General features: G+C 39.9%; 1 protein-coding gene across 6 annotated transcripts in view; it reads left to right on the top strand.

The window, feature by feature from the left end:
* The window catches only part of ST6GALNAC3 (ST6 N-acetylgalactosaminide alpha-2,6-sialyltransferase 3), a 225,897-nt gene that overhangs the window by 15,839 nt on the left and 193,701 nt on the right, over window positions 1–16,357 (top strand). For 4 of the 6 annotated variants that reach the window (XM_075508561.1, XM_075508566.1, XM_075508567.1 and 1 more), the window contains exon 2: window positions 12,166–12,290. The exons of the other annotated variants lie outside the window; for them this stretch is intronic. In XM_075508561.1, the coding sequence (XP_075364676.1) occupies window positions 12,207–12,290 (84 nt within the window). In that variant the 5' untranslated portion in view covers window positions 12,166–12,206. The remainder of the gene's footprint in view (window positions 1–12,165; window positions 12,291–16,357) is intronic. 6 annotated transcript variants of the gene reach the window in all.

The following is a 16,357-nucleotide window of genomic DNA, read 5'->3' as shown; positions in this document are numbered from 1 at the left end:
ATAATACTGGCACAGGGGCTTGGCATATACAGCCTTGGAAATACTCAAAACTCAGCAAGACAATGTCCTGAGCAACCTGATGTGACTTTGAAATTAGGCCTACTTTAGACACGAGGTTTGACTAGGTGATGTCTAGAGGTCTCCCAGTCTTAATTATTCTGTGATTTTATGATTTCTACAATGCTGCTGCTGCTATTCATAATGTTAATTGTAGCACACCATATGTAGCAGGTTTATTGAAACGTGTCTAATAGCTGTGTTAACAGAATCATCCTCACCTATGAGCAGGTCAAGCATTTTTGGTTCTCTCTTTATCTTGCTGAGGTGGCATACTGTTACCTCCAGAAGGTAAAAACATTGGAAGTTTAATTATTTTACATGTAGAGGGGTAGATTGAAGAGCTGGAAGTGGTGGCCCTTCAGTCATGAAGTAGAGGAACCCTTTACCCATTGGCTTAGGGCATGAATAAATTACTGACTGGTTATCCTGAATGTAGCATTCTTGATCCTTTGTTAAGGTCTCTGCAATTAAGTGCAGGCTTCTCTTGAAAGGAATTATAGTTTGCAATACTCTTAAGAAAGCTTGAAGGATTGCATTTGGCAGCAAACTTTAATGTGGCAGGGTTTTTTTGTCCTAGAGCCTAAATTTAATTTGTTCATGCATAATGCACTCAGTTGAGAATTTTCTGAAGTGGTGGCGTCTAACTCTTCTTTTTCTGTCTGTGTTCAACTCGACAGGAAAATCTAGCTAAACCAATAAGCCTCTAGTAATTTGATGGTTTGTGAGAGAGCGAGTGCAAACTCGGTCCATCTCTCTTCAGCTCTTCTTTCTGCAGTTCACTGACTCATCTTGCCCTGTTTTTCCCAAAGGCCCTATTTAAAAACTGTATTCATGGTTATTAACTTTTTCACCAAGAAAGTAAGCTTTATGTAATTATACAAGAGAGACTACCTGGAATGAGGTTTATAGCTTACTACTGGTATGAAAATTCCATGGGTTTTTTTCAGTATTAAGGCTAAGTGAGGGAATGTTTGATACATACGCCTTTAATAGAGCTAAGTATGATGAACAAGAGTGATTTATTCCAGCTGTCTGTTTCTGCTGAAATCCACACCTTTCCTTGTTTCTCGAGGGTTTGTGGTGCAGGCACAGTAAACTTTGAGTTCTGCTCACCCAAACTGTGCCTGGTAAGACTGTGCCATTCGCATTTCACAACATTATTTTCAATGGAATGGCAGAATGTACAATGTTATTCATGGACAACATCTGCTAGATATGCCCAAACCTAGTCTTACAGGTTTCAGAGGAGTTAGAGAAGTGCTTTGCTTTTTCTCATATTACATTTTTCTTGAGGATTATGATATAAATGTATTGTCAAACTATTTTTTTTCTTTTTTTCTAATTGCCACTTGTTCACCATAGCTTAAAATCAACTATTCGCTAAAAGACTTACTAGTAAAGTTATTCTAGAATGTTTGTAGGAAACCAAGGTCAATTCCCTGGTGACTGTAAAGTGAATTCATTCTAACATTATGGTCACAATTCTTTACTTCAGTGTGGTTTGGCCCTCCTGCTAGCAGTACTTATTTGTCATCTGGAAAGGTTCAAATGACCATCCTACGTCTGATACGCTGCCATGTTTCATCTTTTTGGATCCAAGGCTAAATTTAGTCCAAGTTCTCAGCCAAACTGTGTAAACGGCGGATGTTGTATGCTTTGGATCCTCTCACTCCTGAAGTAAATTACATATTTTTGCTTTGATATGAAGATGGAAAACAACCATACAAGTCCCAGAGTTTATTGCAAGCATCCCGCAGCCCCAGAATGAGTTTTATTACAGGGAATATTATTGCAGGCCCACTATCAGTGGCAAATATGCACAATTTTAAATAGATTGCTGTTCGCAGGACTGGCCTAGAATGTGTTTGCATGCGTGTCCGTGTTCTGGTGGACAGAGGGTAAGGGCAAATGTAACTTCTGACTTTGTATCTCATATCCTCTGTCTTTCTGGATGTAGTTTCTGGCTTTTCAATACTTTTCCCAGTTCCTAAATTTTCTTCCTTAGACATTGTCTGGTATGGACACAATATTTTTAATATTTTCTGAGTTTGATAGATGGGAGGCCATAAGTGGATTACTATGCATGACTAGAATAAAGCTTCATTTTCAGCAGTTCAGACCTCCATATTCAAAAGCAACAAAATACTCCAGCTTTTTCAGCTGAAAGGTCTGCATTCCAACTTACACAAGCTGTAAATAAACAGTGCTTTCTGTCAGTTTGTTGGTTTAGTTGCTGTTACTGTGCTTAGCGGGTCAGAATTTTTTCTGCTCTGGCTTAAGGCAAAACTCCCTATTGGGTTCTCTCCTCTGGAGCTATAGCCAGAGATTTTGATACTGCTTTTCCTCTCTCCAGAATCTTTTAATATCTCCTTTTAGTAAAGGATATAAACTAAAGGACAACTGAAACAGCTCTGTTGCCTACATTAACTTAGACCTGAATTGAACAATATTGCTGTCTCTTTCAGCACCCTCTGGTATTTTACGGGATAATTACTAAAAAAAAAACAACTGACAAAATAATAAGCAGAGACTGGACATAAGTCAGAATAATGTCCTGTCTTAAATCCAGTTTATTGTCTCTGGTTTTTATGTAAGCAAAACAACAGTTTGGTGTAATTTGCCAAGTGGTCGTATTAAGTACAAGTCTAACTTGGCTGTCAAGGACAGTATCTCAGAAGGGTCTTTTTGAATAAGCTGCTTTCTGAGCCATCTAGTTAACTTTAGAATCTAGGAAAATAGGAGACTGCAGATATTATTTACATTTTTTTCTAGGGGAACGAGGTATTTTTTCATTGCAAATGATTTAACAACAACAGAAATTTCTGATCAGCCACAAGAATTTGAAGTCTTAGTCTCTTCTATTAATCTGTTTAGGCTTTTGCATATTTCTGTGAAACTTGTGCAATGTCAGCTCTGACTGCACTCCAATGGGATTAATTAGTCTGCTTTCTGTGAGGCTTGACCTATACTGCCCAGAAGAAAGGATCTTACTTCTTTCTTAAGCAGTGCTTTTTCCAGGAGTATCATAACAGAGCAGTGTTATAAGTTTAAAAAAAAAGAAAAAAAGTTTAAAAAATTGCTGCTCTGATAACTCTTATTCAAAATTGTTGAATCATCAGGATTGTCTTACTGTAGCAATGACTTTCCACGGCAGATATATGAAGGATTCTCTAGTTTCAGTAACGAGGCTACTGGTGGTCCTGGTGTAGGGAATTTGGTTTGCCTTAACCATTTTACTAGCCATACAGGAGTTTGAAGCTATTTTACGTTGTTGTGTTGCTTTTGAAGTAAACTGTGTTCTCCAGAAGACAGAGTGAAAAAATTTTTAAAATAGGAAAAGAATAGGGAGAGAATGGTGCTGGGACAGAGAAATAAATACGGCAGGTATTTTGAGCAGTACTGAGTCACCCCACAGAGGTGTTGCAAACAGGCTTGGGTGCTTCTGTAAGCCAGAACACGTTTCCATGGTATGAGTGATGCAGCACGGAGCTCCTCAAAAATGTAGAAGATAAACTTTGTTGCTTTACGTATTTTATCTGCTACCAATAACCAGATGTCTGGGTAAAGTGGCACAACTTCATTGACATCAGCAAGGGTTCACTGGCGGAAGAAAGAACAGAACTGAATTCCGCAGAGTTTCTTCCATTATTGAAGCTGCAAAGTAACAAGCTAATGCTCTGCACAGCATTTCCAAGCAAAAAGCATAGCTTAATTGAAATCAGATGTAGTGACAAAGCTATGTTCCAAGGCCGAGGTGGGTGGTGGTCAGTAGTCAGGAAATGTGGCAGTGGTTGCACCTGCATCTTTTATTTTGGGACATGAATGACATTTGAAGAATCAAACTATTACCTTCAAATCGTAATTTTACAAAACAGGAAAAAAGTGTTTAATTCTGCCTTACTTGATGGGGACAAGTGGTTTTCCTGGTAAACTTTTTAAGCCGCTTGAAAGTGCTGGGATCTTGACCTTTTAACTGTAATATAAGTGTCCTGTTTAAAGGTACTGCACCAACTTCCTTTCTCACGCTGAGTTCAAAACACTGCTCACTGCTAAGGCATAAATACTTGTAGAAACAGAAGGTAAGCTTTGAAAATCTGCAAGTGAAATTAGCGAGTCTTAAGGTAGTTGCAAAAGTTCAAAGACATGTAAGAACCAGCCCCATGTTTTAGAGCATCCTTCCGGGACCGAAGGCGGCAGGGATTTCAGTCTGGAAGTCCCCAAGGGCATGGTGCTCACATAGTGTTTCTCTGCCCCTGCTGTTCAGTTCCGCTACATATCCAAATGCATGTCCTCTCTAATGTTTTCTGTCTTAACTCAGGATAGCTTATAAATTGTTAATACATTCATCATAATCTAGGAAGTAGTTACTGCATAGAAGACTGGTGCTATTTCAACAGCTGTGAAAATGTGTTTGTTTTGAGGGCTGCACAACTCGGAATAAATGTTTCATTAAATGTGTTATGAATGATGTATTTAACAACTAGAACAGGTCAATAATCTTTAGAATTAAATTTAGTGGCTTTTTATTAAGGGTTGCCTATTTCAGTGGTGAATAGTTTAGTAAGCATGTGGTGCTATAGACAGATGCTTCATATGGTCTGTTATGAGTGCTTTATTAAATAGCTAGTCAATAGCTGCATTTACCAAATGAACTTAATTTATTGTATTTATTTTTTCTAAGGGTTTCACAGTTCATTATAAATGATTTATTGAACATATGTAAACCAGTTTAGTAAGCTATGTTCTGTCTCTTAAAATGAATGCATTGCTAGTAGGGCTAGGTATTGCTAACACTTTCTGAATTGTTTGAGCAGTGTTTATAAGTTACTGAAACAGCATAAGAAAATGTTTATTTATGCACAGCTCCTTAGAAGTCAACATAGATGACTTTTAAAACATTACATTCAGTCTGTAGCATATGGTGCTTTCTGTAGTTCTGTGACGGTGTGCTCCCCCCCCGGATCTTTATCTCCTGTCACCCTGCTCAAGAGATAACCACCAATGCATGTGTCTGATCGTGATGACTGCATCTGGCTCAAAGTGGATTCGGGAGACAGATAATAACACAACAGCCAAGACCTATTGTGAGACGCACCCACCTAACCACAGCGAAGAAACTAAAATCTGTGGTCGGCATGCAAATATGACTATGGGTCAATCATCTTATCCCCCATAAATAGTGAGCAGCCCAAGAGCCCTTGGAGCTCTCCTGCACGGCAGCGGGCTGCACGCCAGGATCTCCCCTTGAGCAGGGACGCCTCTCAAGGTTACTCCTCGAGGTTGAGAGATTCCTTGCCGCAACAGATCCTCGGTAAGTGACGAATAGCATGCTAAACTTTGAAACCTTAGCTAAGTGATATAAAGAATTGATTGCACATATATAATCCTTTAGACATAAACGGTTGACCAAGTCTGGGACTAGGATTGGATCCAGCTGCACCTAGACTGCTCTCTGAGAAGGAGTTTAGAAAGCAAGGGGATCTTTTTGAATCTCATGACTCAATGGGAGGGTCTCCCTGACCGTTTTGTCCTGTCCTCTATGCAGTAAATAATCAAGTGTACCTTGCCATCAAATCTTGTTAAACCACTGTCACATTTACCGTTGATATCAATAAAGTATATTTTTGCTTCTCTCGTACGAGTGAAGTGCATCGCTCCATCCATGACAAGTTCACGCTTCCTGGTAAAAGCAGTTTGTGGGGATTTGTCTCATATACTATAGTATTGTTTTCTTAGGCAGCGACAATATATTCAACATTGCACGTGGAAAAGATGACTGTAAAAACCTACTTCATAGGAACCATCCATCTAGGAAAACAACGCACATGGCAGTATGACATTTGGAAAGTTATCCTGCCTTATATTCCAGCCTAAGATGGGTGCTTGATATTTTTTAAGACTGTGATTTGGAGGTGGGTTGTTACCTTTCTCTGAGGTTTATTTCCTTTTCTTTTTTTGTATAGCGTGCCTGTCAGCAAAGAAAACAGTTTTTCTGCTTTAGCGGCTGGAAGAATCTTTAGTTAGAGAAAGAATAAATAGGGCATATTCCTACATTAAAGCTAATCTTCATGGTTGTTGCTAATATTACGGGTAGCTGGGCTGTGAATATCTGAAAGAGCTAGTTTGTCTGGCAGAGTTACACTGGTGAAGGAAACAAGGACCTGGAGCAGAGGAACTACCTATAGACAGAAACACAAGGAGAAAATGAGACTGGGAGCTGCCTGGTGTCTGCTTTGTGCCAAGGTCCTTATTCCTCTCTAGCGCTCATGGTTTTTTCGTTTCCTTTTCCAGCAGTGTCATGAATTAACATGTTCACTTTTTACTTTTCTTGGCTGACCCTCAGAGTATTTTGGTTCTCAGCCAGTTGGTCTCATCACCATGCCAGTGTGCCCTTATCTCACTGTGGAGGCTAACTGGGTCTGATTAAAGCTCCATGAATGGGATTTTGTATGTGGGGCTGGCATCTGAAATAGAGCTTGTAAGCATACTGTGGATGCAAAAAGCATTTTTGTGGACATCATAAAACCCACTGAAAGGCTTTGACTGAGGCAAGGATAAGGAACTACAGAGCCAAGTATGGATATTTTTAAGCAGCCTGTAAAATAGAAAAAAATAGCACACTTCTATTTTTATTGTTGTTCTGCAAAATGGTGGTATATCACACATATAAATAATATAATTGGAAAGCTTAGCTGACAGTACCTTCAGAATGTGCAGCTGCATGTGGATTGTCCCCCTCGTTGTTTTGTTTGTTTGTTTGTTTTATTTGGGGGTTTTGTTTTTTTAAAAAACCAAAATATTATGAAAATTCATTCAGAGTTGTAGTATGGAAACATAAACAAGTGTTAAAATATTTTCTCAAGGACTATATCTGGAGAGAGCATTCAAAATTGGAAGTGTAAGATGGTATACTGTGTGCATAACAGAAGAAATAAGAGTAAACATGAAAAACATTTTCTCTTTAACTGTGCCTTGGAAGAAAAGGGAGGCAGCAGACAGTGATAGTGTTGGAAGCATCATGTGTTGCACCATTATCATTACTGAGAAAGAGTATGGAAGAGCAGGAGGTTGCTCACTCCTTCACAGTCAACCAGATAAAAGTGAAGATGCTTGTATTGGTAGGTTATGTTAGAATACAAAGTGTGGGTGGGCAAGATGAATCAATTTCTGAACACCATTTGGTGCTCAAAAAGTGGTTTACAATCCATAAATTTAAGCTGAATAATGAGGTATTAGAGATTTTGGCTCCATCCTGTGGTTTCTTAAAAAGCTCCAAAAACAAACAAGCCAACCCCCTCATAATTGCATCAACTAATCACTGTGTATTAGTAGGAGCTTCTTCACTAGCTTTTGCTCTCCTTTTAATTTTCCTTCTTTTTTGCAATTCCCACAAGTAAGCTGTTGCTGTACAGTGGTGCTAGTACAAATTTTCTGCACCCTTTGTTCAACTAATGACTCTAGACTGTGATGTCCTGAAACCTACATACAGAAAAGTGCTTTAAGTACAATAACATTGTAAAAGACTGGATTCCTCTTCTAAGTTAATGAGTTAGCTCAAGCACAGAGGAGAAATACTCTCTCTTGCGCAGACCTCTGAATTCTAGTTTAGCTGCACTATGATGCCTGCTCTCTTTGTGGCTCTGTAAGCACACGGGGAAATTATTCGAGCTGTTGTCATTTGTATTAGTCATGATTTGAATTAATCCATGATATCCTGTTCCACTCCTGGTACACTAAAACAAAACATCCAGACTTAAAGAGAGTCTGATACCAAGTCTGGTTATGCATATGCAAGGTTGGCTTGTTCTGTCCTGACTCCCTTCCCCCTGCCCCTCCTGCTGGAACGTAAAGGCTGTGTTAGGTGACCTGGGTGCATTCAGAGTCTTTAGGACCCCTTATTATATTCCAACATGTCAATTACTGACTGAATAGCCCAGTAATTTGGCTTGTTAAGGTTCAAAATTAATTCTCTCTCTTCTCCTCCCAGCTATTTTCTACTGCTGTTAGCAAAATCTGCTTTCTCTCTGATTCAGCAAATGGATATGCAAAACACTGAAATAATTTTCTCTTTGGACAGTGACAAGACAGATACTGTAAACTGTGTTGGCCATGACAAGTATGGGCTTGAGCCAGAGCTCGCAGAAGTCAATGGAAAGAAGCTCATTGACTGGCCTGGATCTTAACTCAATCCTTTTGCTAGCAGAAAAGGGAATGGAATCAATAGGATAAGAAGTCATGCATGTCTGATATTGCATGAAAAAATATTTGTGCCTAATACATTAGGAGATTTGTCAGCTTGTGTTATCAGCAGTGTCAACACTACTGTGTGTGCACCATTCTTCTCAATGCATTGACATTATTTGGGATGCTGTGGGTTAGATTTAGCCTTGTGCATTAGATTCATTTCTTTGCATCCATCTCAGAAGCCTCTGATCCTTGTTTTATGCTCCTGCCTTGCTTTCTCCCTTTTTTTATGACTGTGTGGTATTGACAGACATTACAATAAGATTCCTATTTGCTAGACCTATCTCTCTTGCAGCTGTTCTCACTTTCAGTTTGATTTTTCAGCCACCTTCCTCTTTTCCCTGGATCTGGTTTGTTTATCGCTCGCTGTGTTTCTATCAAAAACAGACAAACAAGCAAAAAACCCTACACCCCAACTAACTCCCCCCCCATGTGAATCCTGCTTTTTTCCAATGTGGGAATTAACCAGGTTGGTGATGACTTGGAGAAAAGGCTCTTTGATTCCTGATGGTAGAGACCACACAGGAGCAATGGTGACATCCATCACATGAAAGCTCTTGGGTCCCATTCCATACAGTATAATGGTAAAATCTGTGTTGTTCCTATCTGTCTGGTTTCTAGTAGACATGTATCTGTGTCACAACAGCTTCCCTTCTGCTATGGAATGGCCCAGAAAATGGCTGGCAGTGGTGTCAGTCTTCTTGGGTTATGTAGGACACATCTCATAGCAACTGCAATCTTTTTTTTCTCCAGTCATCTGTCAGCCACTTTTGCCAGACAGTCTTGATACTGGATAATGGATGGAAGGAGTTGTGAGGAGAGTGGGGGGAACAGATTTGGGTTTTTTCCTTCTTTGTGAACCTGCTTCTGCCAGTCATGCATCCATTGCTGTCAGAAGAACTGGAGTCCAGGCCCAGAATCTTACAAATGAAGACTATTGACCAAAAAGACTAATCGGCTCCAGAGACTGCTCTATGGATATGTTTTTTGTGGTTTGCTACTGTCCTCCCCCAGGGAGTCGGGTTAGAGGCATAAGGAGGTGTCTGAGATAGTGGCTGTCCAAACCCAGTGTGCACTGTTAATCAGGCAGCTGAAGAGGAGCCGCATCCAGATTGCTGCCAGATGTTTGTCTCTGCACAGATTTTCAAGCTGTGAAGCCGGGTCCCCGCCAGGACCGTTAAGGCTAGGCATAAAATATTGGAGATGGCATCACGTTGGCCCAAAGGGTAACATTTCAAAAGCTTGTCATGCTCGGGATTTAAAAAATTCTTGCAGGATTGCTGGGACTCGGTCTCGTGTTTGAAAAGCAGTTTAAGCATTTGAGCACACAATAAGAAGTATACTTGGTGCCTGATTTCTGTTTCTTTGATACCAGTGAGAATTTAGGTCATAGGAGTCTGTGTGTTATTTCATAAGGATCCCAAGGCCTCTGAGCTGCTTTTCAAGTATCTTACCTGAAGTGGTGTTTATTCTGAAGGAGATAGTTTAAACAGGTACTTGTAGATATGATGAAGCATTTTACAGCTGCTGTGTGGGGTGCTCTGAGCAGTGAGACATAGAGATCTGAGCCCTCCCATTCCCACTTCTCTGCAGGTGCTGTAGGGCTACCAGCAAGGTATTGAGCCCTTTCATGTCGTAAGCGGTTCTAGTCCTGTGCTCATCCAGCATGATGCTCTGATCCTCATAAGGACTTTTGAATATCATTGTAATAATAAGGACATAAATTATACTAATGGACATATAAGACTGGCGTGAAAGGTGAGACCAAAGGCCTACTTGGCAGAAGTAGAAGACCAGAGCAAGCATCAGACAATGCTTCCCCTGCTTTCTCCCAGCTTCCAACAACTCGGGAGGGGAGGCCTCCTGAGCCAGCAGTGGTTTCTGTTTACTCCATAACCCTTAACAAACTTCTTTCATGAACTTCTTCAGTCTTCTCCTGAACCCGCATAGCTTTATCGTGTGCTGTGGCAAGGAGTGCTACAGCTTAAATAAGCCACATGGACAGAAAACACCTCTAACTTCTTTTGATGCCCCCTATTTCTTTTCTTGAAAGGGACAATGAAAAATTATTCCTCCTTAGCCTCTCCATACCACTCCAAATACTATTTCCCTGGCTACTTGGGGAAGGAAGATATTCAGCATAGTCTCTCAGCGCGGTCTAGAGAATCCTACCATTACATGAAGTGAAGCTCCTCATTCAGTAAAAGACATAGTAGTTTGGAAACTTCGAGTGTGGAAAACAGTACTGTAGCATTCTGTACGATTAAATATGGCATTCATCTGGATAACATCTCTAGATGTTATGTGATCTGTTATATTTAAAGAGGCTGTTCCTCTTTAAAGCCACAAATGTGGCCATTAGAGACGTGAAGCTTGTTGCTGTATTAGTAACCTGTATTCTGATTACCTGAGCATTAGGCTGGGAGAATGGGAATTCCTGCATTTTAATCCTTATTCAAGTTCTTTTCCCAAATGTGAGCCAATGTGCTTGTATTAATTTTTCTCGCTTTTTAAAAAATTAAAATACTGTTTAAAGAGTAATATTCTCTTTTACCATGAGAATCAACCAGCCCGCATTTTGTAAACATGTAAGAGCATTCCTTAAGTAATTTTGCTATTACTAATTTTTTTTGTTTATTTTTAAATGTTAGTATTTTTATATGTTAGTATTTTTATAACGCTGATGTTAACCTATTGGCATGCGTGCCTGCATTAAGACCTTGTAGTAAATAGTAGAGCCCTGCAAAGGCAGTATATCACTTTTAAATATTGGTGAATACTTTAAAAGGTACTATTCTGTTGAACACTTTTGCAAGTAGTGTCTGCAACCTTCAAGCTGTCTCTTCAAGTCCCACTTTGGTTGGGAAAATGAAATTGTGGCGTCTAATGGTTTAGCTGTGTCAGTGCTGGACATAATAAATAGAGGGATAAACATCAATACCTGTTGTTTGTGAGCAGTGGTTCATAGCCTCCTGTTGTCTAGAAAATGTATTTATATTTTGTCACCCCTTAAAGTCTGACTTTCTGATCTTTTTCTAAGCATTCCAAAACCTTAAGCTTTCCAGACAGCACACAGACATTATTGGGCATATAAGGAAAATTAAACTCTTCTGCTGTGAAATCAATCATTAGTGCTATACCCACTAGTATTGGATCACGTCCCTGGCAGAAGAGTTTTGTTGATGAGAAATACAGTCCAGAAACAAGGATGATGCAAGTGTCTGAAATAATGCAGAAGGGCTGTAGGTAACTCACCAGATCCCTCTATGTACTTTTTGAAGCTCCCTTGTCCACAACAAATGTTCTCCATTCCAGTTTGATAACACCATATAGCTGTGCATTTATTTTAATGCCATAGCAAGTTTAGGTTTATTAAAATATAGCTCTAGACCAAGGAGAGGCATTCTCCATTCCCATCTCTGTGGATGGGGTCAAGTGACTTGACCTTTCTTAGTCTCAAAATTTCTATTTTCTGTCCTTACCGGAGGACAATGCTGAGCTGAAAAAACCCCCCTCAAAGCACAAAAACAACATTAAACCCCCCCCCCCCCCAAACACAACCCCCAAACAAATGTCTGAGAAGTTTTGAGAGAATAGTGCAAGATCAATGCAAAGTAATAGCTTCTTTCCATCTTGCTTGTGAGCAGGCTGAAGATCTTTTTCACAGGAGTCCATACAGAACAGCATGGTTTAAAATAGTATGGAACACATCAAAGTCTTTCTATCACTTAAATGTCTAAACCTTTCATTGCAAGGGGTGACCTAGATTTCTCACTTCTTGCCTACTCCAAAGCTTTTCTCTGCGCCACATAAAATGAGGGTTCAAGAAAAGCTGCCCTTTAACCTGTCCTTGCAACGCAGATCCCTTTTGGAGGAGTTCTGGAGGTGTCACAGGTCTTCTGATGAAGAATGGTCAGCAGGATTCTGTTTTGTACTGTAAAGAAACGCAAGGAGCACAACAAGCTTTATTGTTTGGCTTTCACGTGGTAAGCAGAACAAACCCCATGCCGACAGTCCAGGGCCTTTGCCCATATTGTACTCGGGGTTCAGAGCTTTTCTTCAGTCCTGTTGCAGGGGCTGCTTTTTGAAGTATCGTTTTTCCACCAGAAAAACTTAAAGATAGCTGTAGGTGGGTGTGTCCCCCCCAAAAGCACACATAAGCAATTAACTATAACTTTTAGGTTTAATTGGGGGGTGGGGGAGTGGTGGGCGTGGCACTGTTTCCATAGCGTGCTTAAGAATTGTTAAAGGGCTGTAGGGACCAGCTAGGACATTACTAAATAATTGGGATTTTCAATTACCTCATTCCATTTACCTTCCAGGACGGAATCCCTAAAGCTACTCAGAGCACTAACAAAATTCCAGTAGCTGATGTTCTGTCAACATTCCTATTAGCAGCTCTGATTTCTGAAGTTGTGATCAGTGTGAGATACGCAGTATCCATGTGGATTTGTCAGTCAGCTGGAGCTTCGTGTTCAGAGACTGTTCGGAGCAGTTCCACAGAGCAGTCTGTAATCCTTTATGTGAAACAGAATGGGAAGGTTTTATGTTCCTGCTGCAGGAAGGAGGAAAATGAAGTAATGCATATTACTTTCACTTACTGTAACGTGTCTTAACTTGTAAGTCTTACATTGCTTCTAGCCATTGTAAGACCAAGGGAGACCTGTCTGTAACAGCAGGTATTTTCTGTCCTAGTAGAAATTTCATAACTCTGTAAAATACTGGATCTAATTCTATTAATCTTGAGCTGATGTCAGAGAAGGTCTTAGTGAAGCCTGTGATCACTGCAGTAAATACTTACAGCTCCAAGATGGCTGCATCCCCCCCCCCCCCAAAGTCTCATTTTTGTTATTTCAAGACAAACTCTCTAAGTAGTTTGTTGCATGTAGGATTTAGAAGGAGGTTATTTTCCAGATAACTTTTGAATTTCTACTTAGCAGCTTTAATATGACCTTTGTCCTAACCAAATCTTAAGCTTTTTCCAAAATTCGTAACAACTGAATGTTTCATTCTTTGGGGCCTTCTGACTTCCATTCAGTTTCACTGACCTAGATTTTGCTGGTTGGGATTGATTGCTGTGATGATCTAAGCTGCTGTCTACTAAAGCCTTAAATTCCCTCCTTTATAAAAAGGGAAAATTATTTCTTAACTCCTCGTTTAGAGTATTGTCAGGAGAGACAAACTCAGGTGGTTTTTAACATCAATTTTCCTTCCTGGGGAAGTGATCCAGCTTGGATTTCGCTTAGAAAATAAACAAATAAAAGTGTAAATTGGATTTGCTGAGGCAGCAAACCTACAAGAGATGTGACAGCTCTGTGGCTTGTGCTGCAGGAGACCTAAGGCCGGGAAATTGTTCTTCAGGCAATTGGGATGTTAACGGGTGGCAGTGGCTGCTGGGCTTCAGAAAGGTCAGGGGAAAAAGCAGTGGGTGCTGCTTGCAGTGTGCTGCCTGGCAGTCCCCGAACTCCTGGAGGAATGTTACTGTGGATTTGGAGATATTCCAGAAGTGATGTGTGATGAAGAGGTTTGTGTTTTGGGTTTTTTGTTTTGTTTTTTTTTAATTTGTTTCGGGTTTTGTTGTTGTTGGTTTTGTCCCGCCCCCCCCTCCCCCCGCTGAAGCTGTGAGGGGAATGGGAACACTCAGCAGCTGAAGCGAAGTCACAAACTACCCTATGTGGGAAACCATTGGATTTCTTTCTTTTTTGCCTTTTTTTAGTGTGTTTGTGGGGTTTTTTCCTTCCTTTTCTTTTTTGTCCTTTTTTTTTTTTTTCTCTCAAGCTGTAAGCAAAAGCAGGAAGCCATTTTCAGAGGTATATTAAAATACTGCTGTGTCTCTCAGGTGACTAAATACCTCTGCAAATAAAATTTGAGAGTTCTGAGGACGTGATTTATAGTTTGGTAAATGGATTGAATTTCTGGCTTGTGGAAAACAGCAAGATGATAAATTCAGTAATAAAAAATGAAGTTTTGCTGTTTCTGTCAGAAATAATTTACATATGCTGTTATCTGCCTCTCAGTGTTCACATTTAGGGAACACTAAATGTAAATAGTACCATGGTCTGGAAGAGAAGCAAGTAGTGAGGGAGGAAGGTTATGTGTATGAGAGAAAGGTAGGTAAATACTTTGACTGATCCCAGCCCACTTCTGGCTTGCTTACAATGCTGGGGACGTGGGTACAGAGAAGAGGCTGTTGATGGGTTAACAATTGCACACATGCTCCATTAGGATTAGTTCCTTTGCAGGATGAGGGGAATGTCTTAGTGCCTTGGCTTATGGCCAGCAGTGCCAGCAGTTACCGGAAGATTTAATGAAATTTTGTGTTATTAAAGTAGGACTCTGGAAAGGCACTGAGTGGGTCTGGCATATGGAGACACTTGTAAAATAGATAACACCTTTTGTTATAAATAGCTTTTAATACACCTTGGTCTTTACGCATAGTATTCTCTCTGGGAATCCCACTGGTGACAGACATGCCCATATCACAACATATTCTGGGGAAGTGGTGCATTATTTTTCATTAGATCCAGTCTGTGTACACTGTTGGCTATAGCTGATCATTATTCTGCATGTTCCTTGTGATGTAGAAGAGCCCATACTCAGCTGCAGTTGTCTTCCATCTAATTTTCATGGTTAGCCTCTTGCATGAAAGGGTGTCTGTGCAGTAATTTTGCTTCTTGATCCGGTTTCATTGTCTTTTTACAAAGGTGAATGTCGACAATCACAGAACTTGCATTTTCTTTTAGCCTTTCTTAACCCTTTACCAGTGTTCTGCAGCATGCCAGCCCATTTAACTCTGTTGAGGATAATTAAAGCAGAGTTAGAAGTACTGATGTTTCGTATTTGGTTTTATGTACAGTTTTGCCTTTTTTAAAACTTTCTCCAGTAGAAGCCCCTTGAAGCACAAGGAAGAAATAAAGGTGGTAGCCATTCGGTGAGACAGCTTAGCATTCTAGTTCATGTGTCTTCAGAATTTTCTTTAATATACAAGGAATGATTGTCAGTCCTCTTTTGCTTTTAATGGATGGTAATGTTTTTAATAACAATAGATTCTCAATCACATCAAGGCTTTTTTAGTTGTTTTGTCAACGTATATGTAGAATTGGTCACATGAATATTTACTTTCTGGTATCTGAGAAGAGACAAAAAAGAAAGCTAGCTAAGACACAAAAAGCATATATTTTTATAAATAATAATAGTAAAGTCTGCTGGAAACACACTAACCTGACTTCAGGTCCCCTTATTATGTGTCTACATAGGGAAAGAGGTCATCAATGCTATGAAGTCTCTTCAATCAAACCTGAAGTCTTGTGGTGCAATTTAGAGCCTACTGTTAATAGTACTTAATGTAATGGTGTGGTGGCAGGTAAACTTTGGAATGACATTTGTTGCTAAAGATTCTGTAATTTTTGAAGACTTAGATGTTCTCTGGGTCCTAATTCTGCTGCATTTTCAATTGTTTCTCCATTCATATGATAATCAGACTGCTCACAGTTGCTAATTATTACCACTGTTGTTTAAAGGATACAGACAGCAAAAGCATGTTTGTGGCCAGAGCTTTTAGAGATATAAGCAGTAAGATGATAAAGCTCATAAAATTCACAGCCCATCCTGTGCAGGATAATGATTAGAAAGCAGCTAAGCCTTTCTTGTCAACCTTCTAGCTAAAAGGAGCAAAAATCTGTGTTTGTAAGCAACATGCTAGCATTTTAACTGAGAGATGAATGTCAGAATTTCCATAAATCTCCAATTTAGAAAATTAAAATACTATGGGGACCATAAAGGGCTGAAGCTGATGTCTAGTTTCAGTTCTGCGCTGCTACAGAAGACAGACTGTCAAGGACGTTCAGTTTAATTGCTAGGGGAAGGCAAGCACAAAATTAAAAGAATGAGTAACGCAAGTGATGAGGGTTTCATGTTCTATGTGGATTCAACTTGTAAACTCCTTTCCTCTCCCTTTCTTCTTTCATCTTCCTACCTTTGCTTTAGGTCTTTCCATCTGCCTCTCTCCCTGTTTGCTTTTACCCACTCTTCCTCAGTAGCTCTGAGTCTGCTC

This window comes from Mycteria americana, chromosome 7, assembly GCF_035582795.1.
Source record: "Mycteria americana isolate JAX WOST 10 ecotype Jacksonville Zoo and Gardens chromosome 7, USCA_MyAme_1.0, whole genome shotgun sequence".
NCBI classification, from domain to species: Eukaryota; Metazoa; Chordata; class Aves; order Ciconiiformes; family Ciconiidae; genus Mycteria; species Mycteria americana.
This window is presented reverse-complemented; position numbering and strand designations above follow the sequence as displayed.